The sequence below is a fragment of the Schistocerca nitens genome, chromosome 2 (assembly GCF_023898315.1).
Source record: "Schistocerca nitens isolate TAMUIC-IGC-003100 chromosome 2, iqSchNite1.1, whole genome shotgun sequence".
In the NCBI taxonomy this organism is placed as follows: domain Eukaryota; kingdom Metazoa; phylum Arthropoda; class Insecta; order Orthoptera; family Acrididae; genus Schistocerca; species Schistocerca nitens.
In genome coordinates, this window is record NC_064615.1 from 240,879,673 (window position 1) to 240,899,526 (window position 19,854).

General features: G+C 37.8%; 1 protein-coding gene across 1 annotated transcript in view; it reads left to right on the forward strand.

Moving 5' to 3' along the window:
- The window catches only part of LOC126235958 (SET and MYND domain-containing protein 4-like), a 32,491-nt gene extending 20,069 nt beyond the window's left edge, over nt 1-12,422 (forward strand). The window contains exons 3-5 of the mRNA XM_049944930.1: nt 2,861-2,982; nt 3,069-3,806; nt 11,922-12,422. Of these exons, the coding sequence (XP_049800887.1) occupies nt 2,861-2,982; nt 3,069-3,806; nt 11,922-12,392 (1,331 nt within the window). The 3' untranslated portion in view covers nt 12,393-12,422. The remainder of the gene's footprint in view (nt 1-2,860; nt 2,983-3,068; nt 3,807-11,921) is intronic.
- The last annotated feature ends 7,432 nt before the right edge of the window (nt 12,423-19,854 follow it).

Here is a 19,854-nt window from a genome sequence, read left to right on the forward strand (position 1 = left end):
GAAGATGACATTCTATCTGAGTAACTCCATGACAAAATTTGGAGAACTAGTATTTGAAGCTGGCTGCAGAACAATTCTGCTGCATCCAACAAACATTGCGTCTAGGGACCAAGAAGATAAGAGACAAGAAATTAGGGCTCATACAGGGGAATGTAGGCAGCCATTTTCCCCTTGCTCACTTTGTTAGGAAATCCACTACAACAGTTAAAGATCTGGGATGAGGTTCCAGTGCAACACAGTTGAAATCCACCAGGTTTTCAAGAGAGCAAGTACTGACATACATATGTATGTCAGAACAGCAGTCTAAGATAGTCAAGAGTTATGTGCAATTGGGTTCCTTTTTCAGTTATGCTAGGACATAGTCATGCATAGAAAATAAGGTTGCCACCTTAATTGAATTCTCATTTTTCTTTCTTTTCCCACTCCCAGAGAAAGAGAATGGAATAGAGAGAGATCAGGAATGCCTGTAATGAGGTAGAATACTTTTTTTAAAGATGTGATGAACATAAGCTAAGTGCTTGGAGGCCTCTGTTGAAAGAAGGTCTGAATCCAGAAATGACTATTACAATTTAACTTGTCAGTAGGAAGAATCAGGGAGTGTTAGTGTGACAGTTATGTTTACTTTATATCTTCTTAACCACCACTCAGCATTTCATGTTTAAGATAAATGGTAAATGTTGTTCTGTCCTCTCATTCATTGTCTGTTTTCTTTTTTACCTAGAATTAGGGAAGCGTAGAAATCTTCTGGATTACTGTTATTCAGAATTTACTGAATGATTTGATAAAGTGCAGTTAGTAATGACCTGTAAGGTGGACAAGGAAGGTGGGAGCTGCAGAAGTGTAATGAGCTTGTAGCTTCACAGACTTGTTGAGAATAAAGTAACAGAGATTCCAAACCAACGTCCATGAATGTTTGTACAGCCCATTTGAATATTTTCTCTTTGAAACAACAGAAAAAACAGTAGATGCTGATGTTGCGGATATAATGGTGTGCTCTTGCTCAAGGCAGCTTCTTATTCACATCCATCTGTCAGTACTGTACTGTGTGTAGATAATAGTCCTTCATCACCATGGTTGTTTTTGCTTAGTAGAGTGGTTTTGCTCTTCAACGTACACCTTGCCAGTTTGAATACCAAAGGAGGAAGAAATTTCCTTTCTCCAAGGCAAGTACAATGTAGCATTATTTCACAATATATCCACATCTTGCGAAGAAAAGTTTCCAATTTGTTAAAAAAAAGAAATGTTTTCCATCCAAGTGTCTGAATTAAACTTTAGATTCTGCAACCTGATAACGCCTTATAGTGGCATTATCAACTGGCAGACTCTAAAGTGTTGTTCAGACTCTCCCTCCCTCCCTACCTCCACACACGTTTTATACCACTAACTGAGCACTCCAACACTGTTCCACCTGCAAACAGCACATGGGAAGAATGATTGTCAGTAAACCTCTGTAATGGTTCTAATTTTTCGAATCTTCTCCTCATTGTCATTATGTGAGATGTATATAGGGGGAAATAATATGTTATACACCTCTTCCCGGAAAGTGCTCTCTAGAAATTTCCATGGTAAATCTCTCCATGATGCACAACGCCTCTCTTGTAATGTCTGCCAATGGCATTTGTTGAGCATTTCCATAATGCTGTCATGCTGACTAAACGATCCCGTGATAAGACATGCTGCTCTTCGTTGGATCCTCTCTATCTCTTCTATCAGTCCTATCTGGTAGGGATCCCAGAGAGATGAACAATACACAAGAATAGGTAGAAAAAGCACCTTATAAGCCATTTCCTTCATGGATGAGTTACATTTCCATAAGATTCTTCCTGTGACTCTGAGTCTGGCATCTGCTTTTCCCAGTATTTGTTTTATATGGTTATTCCACTTAAGGTTGCTCTGGATAGTCACTCCTAGATATTTTATGGCAGATACTGTTTCCTGTGGTTTGTCATCAATAGTGTAGCTATACAACAGTGGATTTCTATTCCTATCTATGTGCAATATGTTACATTTATTTACATTCAGGGTCAGTTGCCAGAGCCTTTATCATCCATCAATTCTCACTAGGTCATTTCGCAATTCATCACTGTCTTCTGGCATTACTACTTGTTATGGACAATTGTATCATCTGCGAACAGCCTTAGAGAGCATCCAATGCTTTCTACTAGATCATTTATATATATTCTAAACAGTAACTTCCTATCCTTCCTTGGGGTGCATCGGAAATTACCATTACATCTGTTGATTTTGTTCCATTCAGAGCAATATGTTGAGGTCTTGTCTGCAAAGTCAAGGAACACGGCATCAACCTGAACGCCATTGTCTACAACACCATGGAACTCATGGAGGAACAGAGCGAGCTAGTTTCCTGGTATCTCCCTCCCTCCCTCCCCCTCCCTCAGTACAGATCACAACACCTTATGCTTATGTTTTCGCCACCCTGGTATGATATATGTAACTTCCCACTTGCTATTCCTAGATTGTGTACTGTATGAAAGAGTATAATGTAGGTGATCACGTAATTTTTGTAATAAATTTCAGTGATTCCTGGATCATTATTTTTAGTGTTCCTAGAATTTTCTTCAGTTTTAAACCTTTCATTTACTCCAAACCAGTGTTTTCGTCTTAATTCCTTGCACCCGCTGCCTCCCTCCCAGCCATAAACCACCTTTCTCCAACACATCCCCTTGCTCTGCACCTCCTGTAGGTATACGGGTGTGTGTGTGTGTGTGTGTGTGTGTGTGTGTGTGTGTGTGTTTTGTTGAGTTGTTACTTGTATTCAAAAATTTATTTAAATTTAACAAAATTATTTATATTCTACTAGAACTTTCCATTACCATTTTTAAAACTTTCTGTATTTTAGGTGATGTGATTGCAATTGAGAGGCCATTTGCTTCAGTGCTGTTAGATGATGCATACTACACCCACTGCTACAACTGTTTGCTACGCTGTAATGCACTGATCCCTTGCGAAACATGTTCCATGGTAACATTCATGATAAAGTAACTTTCTGTTTTCATTATGTTTAATTTTTAAATCATATCACTGATTTCATTAACACTCTTTTCCAGGTGATGTTCTGCAGTGACGAATGTCGAAATGAAGCACTAGAGAAAAGTCATTCTGTTGACTGTTCAATTTTGGTACCACTTACCAGATATGGAATCGATAAAATGGGAATGTTGGCAGTAAGGATTATATTGACTGCAGCAGCTTATGGAAAAAAATTAAATGAGCTGATCAGTGAAATACGATCTTTTGAAATGGAGACATCTGCAGATAAACGAACAAAAGGTTTCAGCAAAGATGGAAAATATCATTCTGATGAATATACAACAATTTATCATCTGGTTGGCAATACAGAAAAACGAACTGTAGGTGATTTGTTTAAGCGTGCTGTTAATGCTGCATGTATATTGCATTGTTTTGAAGAGTACTCAGATTTCTTCAATCCAGAAAATGCTTCAAGTTATAAACAGTTGCCTGATTCAGGAAAGAACAAGGGAAGTGAAGGTCATCAGAGCCCTCAAGATTTTCAGAAGGAAGCCAAACTTATTGTTGGTGGTCTTTTATTGAGACATTTACAAAATTTACCATGCAATGCTCATGAAGTTTCAGAGTTTATACACATTTCTGCAGTAACCCAAAACAAAGAAAAGTTTGATTTAGACATGATAGAAATGGGAGCCGCAGCATATTCTTTTTTAAGTTTGATAAACCACTCATGTGATCCAAATGTTGTGAGGAATAGTCACTGTGGAAGCACAGCTGTTCTGAGAGTCATAAAACCAATCAAGAAAGGTGAACAGGTATCAAAATTCCAATTACTTTTTTTCATTTTGGATGTCTATGCTTGTGTGTTAACATGTTTGCAATTACATTTACAAACATGTCTACCTTTGTTCCATTTTAAGTTTTATTTTATTTATCTATTTATGAGACGTGGTAGTTTGCATGCGTTAGTGTTGTGGATAAAGATAAATCACTGAGATGCCCCCACCCCACACACACAGGGAGGGAGACGGGGAGAGGAGGAGGAGGAGAACTAAATATAACTGTAATAAAATTATCATAATTATAAATTATGCATTTGATGTGTAGTAATGTGAAACACTAGTTTTAGTTTGCCATTTTCCCATTAATGGACTGCATGGGGTAACAAAAGAGCCTGTCCACCTGTAGTTGAAACCAGAATTATTACAAGAGGACTGATACAATGACTTTCTGGCTCACTGACTTACTAGCTTCTTCATCAAGAGCAAAAGAGGAACACAAAAATACAATATGAATAAGAGTAAATTTGGCTAGTTGGAATTAGTAGCAGTTGTATCTAAATTATCCTCATTGATGGTGATAGTACCACATTTTTATTTCTTGTTATTTTCTTACATTTCTAATTTTTCCTCAGCATATAATCCACCAGCTTGACACCCAGTATCATAAGCCTTCACATTCTTATTGCTCTGACCCAGGTTTCTGTTATTTGACTAATTAGTAAGTGTAGGGGCCAATGGCCTTGCTACAGTGGTAACACTGGTTTCCTTCAGATTACCAAAGTTAAGCACTATCAGGCTTGGCTAGCACTTGGATAGGCGACTATTTGGGTCTGCCGAGTGCTGATGGCAAGCAGGGCGCATCCAGCCCTTGTGAGGCCAACTAAGGTGCTACTTGACTGAGAATTAGTCACAAAAGCTGACAACAGCCAGGAGATAGTGTGCTGACCACATACCCCTCCTTATCTGTATCCTGTTACACCTGACACAGTGTTCAGTCAGTACCATTAGTCCTGACAAGACATGTTTGGATGGAATTTAGTTTTTAGTTTTAGTAAGCATAAGGAACTTATTTTTTATCACTTTTCATTTGTGTCTTTTTCATTATTTGTGCTGCACTTGTTTTCCTTGGTCAGGTGCACTCTTTCTTGCTATTTTATCCCTTCTCCACTCTTTTTTATTTCTTTGTTGCTCTTAATTAATAAAACTGGAGCATTCAAAAAATTGAAGCCATCATTTCCATTATTCAAAAAGAAAGAACAGATGTCAGTTGTTTATTACAGACAAACTATTAAAAATAAAAACACACTGCACATGTCACTGGATAGAGGAAGGTTCAAAGTTTTGACACAGCTGCACTGTTGTTTGTTTGTAGCAACATGGTGACTACACCACAAGAGAAATCATTTTGTGTGTTGGACAGCAAGATCTTGTTCATTGATTTTGGCTTCTCTAGTCACCAGACCTCACACGACGTAGTTAGTTTTTTTTTTTTTTGTGGGCTTATGTCTTTGTTCCACCTATGGCAGCTACTCATCAAGAGCTAAGAAATCGAATTATTGAAGCTGTCACTACCGTTTCAATATTTCTTTAGCATTGCATGGTGCTCATGTTGAGTTTATGGAATAGTGTCTGTGCAAATGCAAATAGAATAGTTAATTCACAGGGTAACATTAAAACCATATGGTCAGTCCTGAAGGAAGTGTCTGGTCAGCAACACAAGGTTGACAATGTAAAGTCATTTCATAGTAAAAATATTTCTGTTACTGATAAGTCAGATATATTTACTGCATTTAACAATCACATTCTGAGCATTGCTGGTGAATTAAGTAAAAACTTAGGCTCTACAGGCAATCATATAACTCTTGGAAAATACCTTTCTGAGGCTGATGTGTGAAATACTCCTCTGTGACACCGACAAGTGGGAGATTGAGTCAATAATTAAATCACTAAAGACTAAGGACTCTCATGGATATGATGGAGTATGTAGCAGAATACTGAAGTACTGTGCTGCATGTGTTAGCCCTGTACTCCGTCATATTTGTAATGTCACCTCTAAGAATGGTCAGTTCCATGAACGATTAAAGTTCTCAGTAGTAAAACCACTTTATAAAAAGTGAGAAAGGGATGATTTAGACAATTTAGACCTATTTCTATGCCATCAGTGTTTGCTAAAGTTACTGAAAAGGCTGTGTATGTAAGGATAATTGCTCATTGTATACCACATAATTTGCTATCAAATGTAGAGTTCAGTTTTAGAAGTGATTTAACAACTGAAAATTCTATATTCTCTTTTCTCTGAGAGATACTGGATGGGCTAAACAAATTAAACAAAAGATTTTGAACACTAGGCATCTTTTTGATTTAACTAAGGCCTCTGTGTTGATCACAAAAATATTTCTCCAGAAGTTGGACCATTATGAAACACGGGAGTTGCTCACAGTTGGTTCACCTGTTACTTTAACAACACATAGCAAAAGGTCATTATCCACAGTGCTGAGAATGGCTATGATGTGGGGTCTGAGTGGGGCATGGTTAAATGGAGGGGTGCCCCAGGGATCAGTGCTGGGACCACTCCTGTTCCTTATTAATGTAAATGATATGCCCTCTAGTATTATAGATGATTGCTGATGACACTAGCTTGGTAGTAAAGGATGTCATGTGTAACACTAGCACTGTTTCAAATAGTGCAGTTCATGACATAAGTTCATGCCTTATAGAAAATAAACAAATGCTAAATCACAGCAAGACTCAGTTTTTACATTTTCTAACACAAAGTTCAATGAAACCTGACATTCTATTTTCACAGAATGGGCATATGATTAGTGAAACTGAACAGTTCAAATTTCTAGGTGTCCAGTTAGATAGTAAACTGTCATGGAAAGCCCACATTCAGGGTCTTGTTCGAAGACTTTGTGCCGCCATTTTTACTGTTCAAATGATGTATGAAGTAAGTGATAGTTCACAGAAAATGTAGTCTGCTTTGCTTATTTCATTTGCTTATGATGTATGGTATTTTATTTTGGGGTAACTCTTCCCATCCTCAAAGCTTGTTTTTGGCTCAGAAATGAACGGTTCGGGCAATAATTGATGTGAGTTTGCAAACCTGTTGTCGACCCCTGTTCATTTGTCTGAGTATTCTGACATTTGCCTCTCAATGTATATATTCTTTATTGTCATTTCTTGTTAACAATATCAACTTATTCCCAAGAATTAACAGCTTTCGCTCATTTAGTACTAGGCAGAAATCCACTCTGCATTTGGATCGCACTTCCTTGACACTTATGCAGAAAGGTGTGCAGTATACTGCTGCATCCATTTTCAATCAGCTAACACAAGAGTTCAAAAATCTTAGCAACAATCCACACACTTTCAGATCGAAACTGAAGAGTTTCCCCATGGTCCACTCCTTCCGTTCTGTCAAGGAGATCCTTGAAAAATTAAGCTGATTCCTATGTTATAGTGTTGATTGTGTTTACATAAACATATTGCTTGTCATATGGCTTGTCTTTTTTGGGTTGATAAAAATTTTATCTCTTATTAGTTTATGTTTTAATTTCATGTACTGACACATTCCATGACCTTGGAGATTCACTCCTCAATTTGGTCCTATGAAACTAGACATGTAGAATAAAATAAAATAAATAAAGTAAGACCTTGAACTTTCCTCTGTCCAATGACATGTGCAATGTCTTTCTAACTTCCATAGTTGCTTTGCAATAAACAATTGAAATCTGTTCTTTCTTTTTCAATGGCCTTTTGTTTCTGTCAGCCATGCCTTGTTGTGCAAAATTCATTGCTGTATAAAACATTGAAAATGTAATATTTCAGCTTGCATTAGAAATTAGATGATTTTTAAACTGGTTTCCCTTGTTAAATCCATTCAAGAATGAGCTTCTAACATTTCAGATAGTATTTTTACTGCCAGTTAAGCTCCCTGCTTAAAAATGAAGTCCAATTTTTGCTCTTAGAATTATGATTCAGAAGATTTAAATAAATTAATTCAAATTGAAAGTAAAAAATGAATTTTTATTACATGAATCACAGGCAATAAATGTCTAATCAACAAGCTACAAAAAGGGTATAATTAGAGAGAAGGTGACAGACACTAACATTAAATTCAAGATTCAAAGAAATAACTCATTTCATTTCTACCGTTCAGAATTTTTGAAATTTTTTTTCCAAACAGAGAAGAAAAATAGAAAAAGGCAGCAATTTACTTTATGGTTATAACGTAGTATCAGGTTACTTGAAGAAATACATCAACCAGTGACTGGGTGTTGTATTTCTTCTAGTAGTTTAATCCACTGTCATGGAGCTCAACCACCAGTGGCATAGATAAATTACTATTCTAGAGGTAATTATGATTCAGACCTTTTATATGTGTTAAAGTATGAAGATAATTTGTTTTAAGTCACACTGTATCCTGCACTAAGACGTGCACAAGATGCCAGAAATTATTTGGATTTAAATGCAGATTGTTCAAATAATTGAGGATTTTATGACTATAAAGGAATTTTTACCCTGAGATCAATTTTTACGTCTTTTAGAAACAAAGAACAGCCAAAAATTGTAAAAGGTATCTTGCAGAGACTCTTACATATGAGGTAACTGTCAGGATTTGGATTTCAGTTTCATACTGATAATGGGGTGTTGGTGACGGATACATAAAACAAGAGATTGATGAAAATAGAAATTATGAGAAATAGCAAGAAACATCAAATGGATAAAATCATCTACATAAATAAAATTGTAAATGTTCATTTGTTCAAAATCTTTAATCTGTGCAAGTTCTTCACCGGTCACTTTGATATTTTGACATAGCATTGCATTCGAATACACGTGTTTTCATGTACCCACTGGAGAGCCATTTATTCTCTGAAAGTTCTTCATCTTGAAACGTTTTTGGCTGATTTATCAGAGTTTTACACAATACTCTATGAACATTTTTGGATGTACATTTTAATATACAAATATATATGTAATATATAAAGGGGAAACATTGTTACCAAAAGTCACAAAAGTCTTTAACAGATTTACTTAAAATTTTACAGACTGCTCTAATGAACATTCAGATGGACAGTAGCTTATATGTATTAACAGGAACTGTAAAACATAAAAATAATGAGTACCCCAGCAGCATCTGAACAGCACATTCTGCATGTTGGTAGCAGCCAGTGCAGGCCAGGGCAGTGCTGTCACTGCTCGAGTACTTGTTACTCCTCATGTTTTACTGCCCCTATAAATACATGTCGGTAAAACAAATATTGCACTAGAGTAATTTGGGACCACTATACTGAATCTGCATGTAAAATTCCACTTTAAAAATCATTTTGTTTTTAGCAGGAAACAAACCAACATTTTCTATTGATGCTGGGCATTGCATGAAAAATGTGATAAGCTCTATTTGTTTGGGCTGACTCCAGCTATACATTGGAAAAACAAAATTGTAAATATCTCCTAAACATGACTGATGACTCTTAGGAGGGACACCCTGTATATAAGTAATATATAAAGGGGAAACATTGTTATAAAAAAAACTCAAAAAGTACTTGACCAATTAACTTCAAGTTTGTACTTGTTACTCTAAAAGTGTTTGGACAAATATAGAAACTATATATAAAACAGTGAAAGTTGTTAGCAAAAATCTTGAAAAGTTGTTGACATTCAGATGGCTATAGAATATATATTTTTTAATATTTTTTAAACAACATGTACGGCTTTTCTATTAAAAATGACTGTGAGAAAGAAAATGCTCTGCTGTTGTAAAAATGTGCATTTTTGTTCCTTTGATTCAGCTAGTTTTTACTGTGATAGTGAGGCATTTAAACAATTAGACAAACTGTTTCCCCCATGTACATTCTTTCTCATAATATCAAACAATGGAAAATCCAGGATGGAATGTAACAATATTATGAGAAGGAAAGTTGCTACTCATCACATAGCACTCATCACATAGCAAAGATGCTGAGTCGCAAAAAAAAAAAAAAAAAAAAAAAAAAACTCTCACAGTTAAAGCTTTCAGCCATTAAAGGCTTCATCAACAGTAGACACACAAATGCACACACATACTCTCATGCAAACCTAACTCACACACATAACTGTAGTCTCAGGCAGCTGAATGTTTCTAAATGTAAATTGTATAAACAGCAATGAACTGTTTTGTTTGCTTTCTTGCAGACTGTTTTCACAGAAAACAGGAATGTTGTGTTTTGGGCTTATCGTCTTATGACTGGAAAACTACTACAGCATCTAAATTTGCAGTGACAATAGAAAAGTTTCCAGGTCAGTGGTTGGGGGGAGGAGGGTGAGAGAAGATGGATAGAAAGAGGGGGAAGTAGGAGAAGATTATGTCTTGTATCCAGTTCCCGTATATAATAGAAACATGTGCTTTCTCTTTTCTTTCTAGTCCCTCTAACCAGACTGAACCACAGTAATGTATAGCTGAATGTGACTAATAGTAAATAAAGAAATAATCAAAAAAATTAAATAACATTGCTGAGTATAGAAACTACCGTTGATAATGCCAGTGAGTGATAATGCAGAGTATAAATAGATAAGTGGAAAGCAGGAATAAAGAAAGGCATGGAAGATGACAAGCAAATCAAGGTGGAAAAGACTAGTGAAAATTAAGATGGGTGGCACATAACAGCCAAGAAGTACCCCCTGTCAAGTACTTCACAGCGCAGGAAGAGAGAGAGAGAGAGAGAGAGAGAGAGAGAGAGACACAGACAGACAGAGAGAGAGAGAGAGAGAGTGTGTGGGGGGGGGGGGGGGGGGAGGGGGGTGCGTGCGTGTGCATTCATGCTGTGTGCATGTCCCTCCTTTTTTACAAAAGCTAAAGTGCGCGTCATTTATGACGGCGGCCGAGTTTTGGTTCGTTCTGTGCATCTGACGTCACAAAACACAGTCAGCCAATGAGCAGAGAACGACGTTGCCAGAGCTCGACTGCAGTGCAGAGCACGGACGAGTGTCTTCAGTTTTAGAAATGTTCAGTCATACAGAAAGTAATTGAACAAAAGCAATGTCTTGATAGCGGACTTTCTTTTACAGAAAGCTTGGAAAAAGCATTCTTTATACCAATTGCTTCATATTCTATTAATTAATTTAACCAAACAAGCACTAAGCCTCCTAATAGCGACAGCAAGGAAAGGTGTTTGTATCATTCTCACTAACCGCATTTTCGCAATAAAGAAAAGCGATAATTGTTTATTTCCTATTGTACTTCAACAAAACGTGAGTAATTCATAGTCATACCAACAGTGTTTGTCGGTATTTTGCGTGAAATTTTAAAGTCCTCCGGGAAACGTATTGAATGACGAGCTGCGTTAGCATAATGGTTAAAGTGTATGGCTGCTAAGTGAAAGGTTCTGAGCTCAAACCTTCTTCGGTGCTTAATATTTTCTTTATTTAAAAACAATATCATAGGGTCTTACTTTATAAATTTTATTCGTTTGAATGTAATTTTTTGAAATTTCTAGTGGCAACTAAAATCGACCACACGGAAAGTATACGCTATGGGCTTTTACCTCTGCAAACACTTCAAAATTTCGTGCAATGGTTTACTACATCTAATGCTGCACAATAACTGCATTGAACATCGAAACAAAATTAAGTCATATATGGGGGGAAAGTATCAGTCAAGACGATGTGTAAAAATCAAATTTTTGGGCCAAATAGTTTTTGTGAAATCGAATGATAAAGTGTGTCACAGCAGTCGAAACACCATGTGTCTGCACAGGCGAGCAGTTCAATGATGACAAAATTGCTCAAATCGTGGAATGCGGGGAGCACGTCTCTGTAGCAGCGAAAGGGTTAATGCGGCCGTGGTGGCTTTACTTCATAAACTGCACGCTCCCCCCGAAACGTAAGTTTGTGAACTATACTATGGCGCTGCTTCTCTTGGCGCGTACAACTGGCAACGCAGCAATCTCCCGCATCTGGGCGGGCATGCGTGAACCGCCAAGATTAAAGAATTGAACTATAGTGACCTGTTACATTGTGTGCGTCACACACATTAGTCCTGCTGGTTACAGGTTCCCTTTCCTTAGTTCTGTTTGCTGCAATTTTAACTGTGTGTCATTAATTATATTCGTTTGTTAATTTAGTGAACAGAAGCAGTTTTTTATAATTAATGATTTTCGTTTTCAGGTCTTTGACAATTATGGTTATCATTATGCAACTCATAGCCTTGAGGAAAGACAGTTACATCTGAGTTCACAGTACTTTTTCACGTGCATGTGTGAACCATGCACTGGTAATTGGCCTTTATATGTCAGTCTCCCGAGTGCACAGCTATTGCTTAAATGCACTCACTGTAGCGCTATGCTACAAGATAACTTTCCAACCAACCCGTCTGAAGGAAACTTGGTTACATGCACAATGTGCAAGGGTGTGAATGATGTTGTCAAGAGGAAGAAAGTGTTAATGGAGTCATCAGATCGATTTATGGAGAATATATCAGCTGTCTTACGTGGCCACACCGAGGGTGTTGCTACCAGTTTAGTAACTCATTTGACATTGTTGCATGAAAATGTACTAAGACCATGGAAAGAATACAATGACTGTCAAGAAGCATTGAAACAGTGCTTCAATTTTCTTGGAAACTGTTATACCATTTGATGAATAAATAAAAAGTTGGTGCCTTTCTAATCTTTCTGTGGTCATTTCATGTACCATAAAATGAGGTGAATCTGACCAGGTGGTGTCAATCCAATCATTTACCAGTTTTTCCACTTTTGGATAACTTAGCATAGCATTTTAAAAATTACATTTCAGTTGACCATTCTCGTGAATTCTTGCCTAATCTATCAACAACAATGGCATGTTGGAGTGCATGCAACCAGCAAATTGCATTGTAAGTAGGTGTGTGATTCTTGTGCTACACTTGTGTAGTCAACACAACAGTGCAAAACCTTCTGCTGGCGCCTGTTACTTCCGAAATGTAATTGGTAAGTTGCAATATTATTGCTTGCATATGAACATCTTAAGTGACACAGTTTCTTTTTTTTTTCATTAGTAATACTGTTTAGTCACTATGCAGGCCTAATTAGAAAATTCCATTTTTGTAAGGTGAATCCAATCATGTGAGTATACCAAAAGGTTCTGGGACCAACACAGAAATCTAACTACAAACCAGAATTTCTTCTAAATGTGGTGAAAGCTGTCAAATTAGGAAAATTAAGCATCCAGAAAGCATCAGAGCAATACACAGTTCCATAAACCACATTAAATGATAAACTCAAGGAAAGGTACAAATACAAAATAGGCGGCCAACCAGCTTTAACCAATAGTGAGGAAAAAAGCCTGGTTGAAGGAAAATTGTGTTGTGCAAAATGGGTGTTTCCTTTGAGGAATACTGATGTTAGGGACATTGTACAGGCATATTTCAGTTGAGCAGGGAGGATCGAAAAAGATTTTGTGACAATCAACCTGGACATGAGTGGGTAAAATCTTTTCTGAAAAGAAATAAAGAACTAACGGTTAGACTGAATGAAAATGTGAAGAGGGCAAAGGCAGCAGTTACCCGAGAAACAGTGATTGATTATTTTAAAAACCTGGAAGTGACCTTGAGTGGTGTCCCTACCTCCAATTTTATAACCTATGACGAGACAAACTTTTGTGATGATCCTGGACAAGTGAAAGTAATAGTGAAATGAGGCACAAGACCTTGTAAAAGGATAGTGAATAGTTCTAAGTCAGGTATCAGTGTGATGATAGCAACAGCTGCCAATGACACAGTCCTCCCATCATATGCAGTTTATAGGGCAAAACACCCCTACAATAGTTGGACTGAAAGGGGCATAACTGGTGCAGTTTATAATAGGAATCAAAGTGGTTGGTTTGACTTAACAATGTCTGAATCGTGGTTTGCTGAAATTGTCTTGCCTTATACCTGGCAATTAGAGGGACCTAAAGTGATTATAGATGACAATCTCTCAAGTCATCTGTCATATAACGTGATTAAACTATGCCAGAAACAGGACATTAAATTTGTGCTTCTACCACCTAATTATACTCATTTGTGGCTGCCAGTTGATGTGGCCATTTTTAGACCTTGAAAACTTACTTGGAGAAATGTGCTAGATGATTGAAAAAGGAAGAATAGAGGAGTGGTGCCAAAATCCGAATTTCCTGGGTTGTTGAAAAACACCTTTGAAAATATAGCTATCACATCCAAATCAAATGTAATATCTGGGTTCAGAAAAGCAGGAATATTTTCTTTCTGTCTCGATATAGTCATTTCACAGATTCCAGAAGCAACCAATAACAATGCACACAGCACCAGCTTATCAGAAGTTTATTGGGCAGCAGCCTTCGAAATGCAATTGAAATGGGTTTGCTCTAACAAAACAAAAGGAAAGCCACACCAAGGAAAGCGTGTAGCATTAATTCCAGGAAAATGAATTATTGTCAGTGAATTCAATGAAAATGATAGTGATGGGGCTGCAAGCAGGGGAGTCCCTATCCAGAACATCTTACAGTGATCTAGAACAGCACAAGTCAAATGAAAATGAAGAAATGGACAAGGAGAAAGATTAAGATCAGCATGAATTTAAAGAAAATAATTTCACCATAGTAAAAATTCCTACAAAAAAAGTTTCAGGTTTTTTATTGGTAAAATTGAGAGCATCTCTAATGACACCTGTGAAATGACATTTCTGAGAAAGAAAGCTCTTGATGGTAATGTTTATTTTGTCTTTCCATAAATTGATAATGCAGCTGAATTAGAAAGAGCCCAAATTATTAAAAAGTTGTTCCAGAACATAGAAGGCAAGGTAAATTTATTTTTGAAGGGATAGATGATTATGACATTGAGTAATATTTTTCACATTGATTATGACATACAATAAGTAAAAATTAATATTTGTTTGTCAAATTTTGTTAATGCAAATGTTTGTATACCAAAAATCTCAAGTTTAATGTGCTTGTAAAAATTTGTTTAGTCTAGAAATTGTAAAATTTTGTTGCAAATACAGCTATATATTTTTAAAAAATGAAGATAGTGATCGGATTCACTCCACTGGACTGATTCCATTCCTGCACACGAAATACAATGGTGATCGGATTCACCCCAGCTGAGGAGTTGAAACCGATCAACAATTAACTCAAAATAATAACTGCAGTTATAAACTAAAAAGTTGTGAAATTAACATACTGAATTTTTATTCTGATATCACAACAGTTAATGGACAAAAGTTTAAAAAAAATGCTGTTCTTGATCGGATTCACCTCATTTTATGGTAACATGCATTCAAGTAAGGCATTAATCTGAAAAAAGATTAGTTTTCAGGTGCAGAGGCATACTGTGTGTGTGTGTGTGAGAGAGAGAGAGAGAGAGAGAGAGAGAAATAAAATGTCTTGTGGTATTGACGGAATTCCAGACAAGGTAATCAAACATAGTTTCATCAGTATAGATACTCACCTGTTGTTGTTGTGGTCTTCAGTCCTGAGACTGGTTTGATGCAGCTCTCCATGCTACTCTATCCTGTACAAGCTTCTTCATCTCCCAGTACCTACTGCAACCTACATCCTTCTGAATCTGCTTAGTGTATTCATCTCTTGGTCTCCCTCTACGATTTTTACCCTCCACACTGCCCTCCAATGCTAAATTTGTGATCCCTTGATGCCTCAAAACACGTCCTACCAACTGATCCCTTCTTCTAGTCAAGTTGTGCCACAAACTTCTGTTCTCCCCAATCCTATTCAATACCTCCTCATTAGTTATGTGATCTACCCACCTTATCTTCAGCATTCTTCTGTAGCACCACATTTCGAAAGCTTCTATTCTCTTCTTGTCCAAACTAGTTATCGTCCATGTTTCACTTCCATACATGGCTACACTCCATACAAATACTTTCAGAAACGACTTCCTGACACTTAAATCTATGCTCGACGTTAACAAATTTCTCTTCTTCATAAACGCTTTCCTTTCCATTGCCAGTCTACATTTTATATCCTCTCTAGTTCGACCATCATCAGTTATTTTACTCCCTAAATAGCAAAACACCTTTACTACTTTAAGTGTCTCATTTCCTAATCTAATTCCCTCAGCATCACCTGTGGTGTCACTGCTAGACACCACACTTGCTAGGTGGTAGCTTAAATCGGCCGCGGTCCATTAGTACATGTCGGACCCGCGTGTCGCCACTGTCAGGATCGCAGACCGAGCGCCACCACACGGCAGGTCTCGAGAGACTGACTAGCACTCGCCCCAGTTGTACGACGACGTTGCTAGCGACTACACTGACGAAGCCTTTCTCTCATTTGCCGAGAGACAGTTAGAATAGCCTTCAGCTAAGTTAATGGCTACGACCTAGCAAGGCGCCATTAACCATTTGTAACGTTGCATGTACCTCAAGATTGTCTCACTTGTATCATCAAGAATGCTGTATACCAAAGGACGATATAAAAGTTAAGTGTTCTAGTAGCTACGTTCTTTTCTTTATCACATTCATTACGAATCCTGTTCCAGACTTAACGCCAGACGGCGTGAGTTGACGCGTGGCTACTTCACTGTGGACTGGCTGCCTTGACAGTCCACTACATCACCCGATTTAATTTGACTACAATCCATTATCCTCGTTTTGCTTTTGTTGATGTTCATCTTATATCCTCCTTTCAAGACACTGTCCATTCCGTTCAACTGTTCTTCCAAGTCCTTTGCTGTCTCTGACAGAATTACAATGTCATCGGCGAACCTCAAAGTTTTTACTTCTTCTCCATGAATTTTAATACCTACTCCGAATTTTTCTTTTGTTTCCTTTACTGCTTGCTCAATATACAGATTGAATAACATCGGGGAGAGGCTACAACCCTGTCTCACTCCTTTCCCAACCATTGCTTCCCTTTCATGCCCCTCGACTCTTATAACTGCCATCTGGTTTCTGTACAAATTGTAAATAGCCTTTCGTTCCCTGTATTTTACCCCTGCCACCTTCAGAATTTGAAAGAGAGTATTCCAGTTAACATTGTCAAAAGCTTTCTCTAAGTCTACAAATGCTAGAAACGTAGGTTTGCCCTTCCTTAATCTAGCTTCTAAGATAAGTCGAAGGGTCAGTATTGCCTCACGTGTTCCAACATTTCTACGGAATCCAAACTGATCTTCCCCGAGATCGGCTTCTACCAGTTTTTCCATTTGCCTGTAAAGAATTCGCGTTAGTATTTTGCAGCTGTGACTTATTAAACTGATAGTTCGGTAATTTTCACATCTGTCAACACCTGCTTTCTTTGGGATTGGAATTATTATATTCTTCTTGAAGTCTGAGGGTATTTCGCCTGTCTCATACATCTTGCTCACCAGATGGTAGAGTTTTGTCATGACTGGCTCTCCTAAGGCCATCAGTAGTTCTAATGGAATGTTGTCTACTCCCGGGGCCTTGTTTCGACTCAGGTCTTTCAGTGATCTGTCAAACTCTTCACGCAGTATCTTATCTCCCATTTCGTCTTCATCTACATCGTCTTCCATTTCCATAATATTGTCCTCAAGCACATCGTCCTTGTATAAACCCTCTATATACTCCTTCCACCTTTCTGCTTTCCCTTCTTTGCTTAGAACTGGGTTGCCATCTGAGCTCTTGATATTCATACAAGTGGTTCTCTTCTCTCCAAAGGTCTCTTTAATTTTCCTGTGGGCAGTATCTGTCTTACCCCTAGTGAGACAAGCCTCTACATCCTAACATTTGTCCTCTAGCCATCCCTGCTTAGCCATTTTGCACTTCCTGTCGATCTCATTTTTGAGACGTTTGTATTCCTTTTTGCCTGCTTCGTTTACAGCATTTTTATATTTTCTCCTTTCATCAATTAAATTCAACATTTCTTCTGTTACCCAAGGATTTCTATTAGCCCTCGTCTTTTTACCTACTTGATCGTCTCCTGCCTTCACTACTTCATCCCTCAGAGCCACCCATTCTTCTTCTACTGTATTTCTTTCCCCCATTCCTGTCAATTGTTCCCTTATGCTCTCCCTGAAACTCTATACAACCTCTGGTTCTTTCAGTTTATCCAGGTCCCATCTCCTTAAATTCCCACCTTTTTGCAGTTTCTTCAGTTTCAATCTGTAGTTCATAACCAATAGATTGTGGTCAGAATCCACATCTGCCCCTGGAAATGTCTTACAATTTAAAACCTGGTTCCTAAATCTTTGTCTTACCATTATATAATCTATCTGATACCTTTTAGTATCTCCAGGATTCTTCCACGTATACAACCTTATTTTATGATTCTTGAACCAAGTGTTAGCTATGATTAAGTCATGCTCTGTGCAAAATTCTACAAGGCGGCTTCCTCTTTCATTTCTTACCCCCAATCCATATTCACCTACTATGTTTCCTTCTCTCCCTTTTCCTACTGACGAATTCCAGTCACCCATGACTATTAAATTTTCGTCTCCCTTCACTACCTGAATAATTTTTTTTGTCTCGTCATACATTTCTTCAATTTCTTTGTCATCTGCAGAGCTAGTTGGCATATAAACTTGTACTACTGTGGTAGACGTGGGCTTCGTGTCTATCTTGGCCACAATAATGCGTTCACTATGCTGTTTGTAGTAGCTTACCCACACTCCTATTTTTTTATTCATTATTAAACCGACTCCTGCATTACCCCTATTTGATTTTGTATTTATAACCCTGTATTCACCTGACCAAAAGTCTTGTTCCTCCTGCCACCGAACTTCACTAATTCCCACTATATCTAACTTTAACCTATCCATTTCCCTTTTTAAATTTTCTAACCTACCTGCCCGATTAAGGGATCTGACATTCCACGCTCCGATCCGTAGAACGCCAGTTTTCTTTCTCCTGATAACGACGTCCTCTTGCTTAGTCCCCGCCCGGAGATCCAAATGGGGGACTATTTTACCTCCAGAATATCTTACCCAAGAGGACGCCATCATCATTTGATCATACAGTAAAGCTGCATTTCCTCGGGAAAAATTACGGCTGTAGTTTCCCCTTGCTTTCAGCCATTCGCAGTACCAGCACAGCAAGGCCGTTTTGGTTAATGTTACAAGGCCAGATCAGTCAATCATCCAGACTGTTGCCCTTGCAACTACTGAAAAGGCTGGTGCCCCCTCTTCAGGAACCACATGTTTGTCTGGCCTCTCAACAGATACCCCTCCGTTGTGGTTGCACCTACGGTACGGCCATCTGTATCGCTGAGGCACGCAAGCCTCCCCACCAACGGCAAGGTCCATGGTTCATGGGGGGAGATACTCACCTAACTGACGTTATTAATACTTCTTTCAGGACGGGGGTGTTCCCATCAAAACTAAAACTCTCCATAATAAAGCCACTTCACTCAAAGGATAGTACAGCTGACAAAAATAATTATAGACTAGGGTCATTATTCTCAGGTTTCTCTAAAGTAATTGAAAGAGTAGTGTATGAAAGGCTAGCTGACTTCCTGAATAAAAATAAAATACTGACTAATGCTCAAAATGGGTTTAGAAAGAACAGATCCACAGAAATGGCAGTCTTCCAATTCATGAAAATGGTTCTAAATGCCTTGGACAAGAACGAATTAAGGTGTGGAATATTCTTAGATTTATCTAAAGCATTTGATTTAATCAGCCATGACTTAATGCTTATGGAAGTAGAATGTTATGGGGTCCGCGGACTTGCCTTCAAATGGTTCAAGTCTTATCTCTCTGATAGACAACAGAAAGTACAAATATGCCATGAAGGCAAAGAGTATCTTTCATATTTCAAAAAAACTAGCTATGGAGTGCCACAGGGTTCTGTGTTAGTCCCTTTGTTGTTCTTGGTGTACATAAAGGATTTGCCAAACCATCTGACAGTTGCAGAAACGGTGATGTTTGCTGATGACACTAGCATTTTTATAAAAGGATACACTGAGGATGATCTACAGCAGAGTGCCTCTAGGACAATAAATGAGACAGGAAAATGGTTTAGTGATAATGCTTTGATCATAAATAAGGATAAAACTGTAATAACTTCAAGTTGAACAAATATATTTCAAGGAAGACGCAATACATAAAAGTCACAGATCAAGTAAACAGAGTAAGACGTGTGTACACTTTAACAGTCAAATCATAACTGAGTCCAAGTCTAGCGGCCGCTGG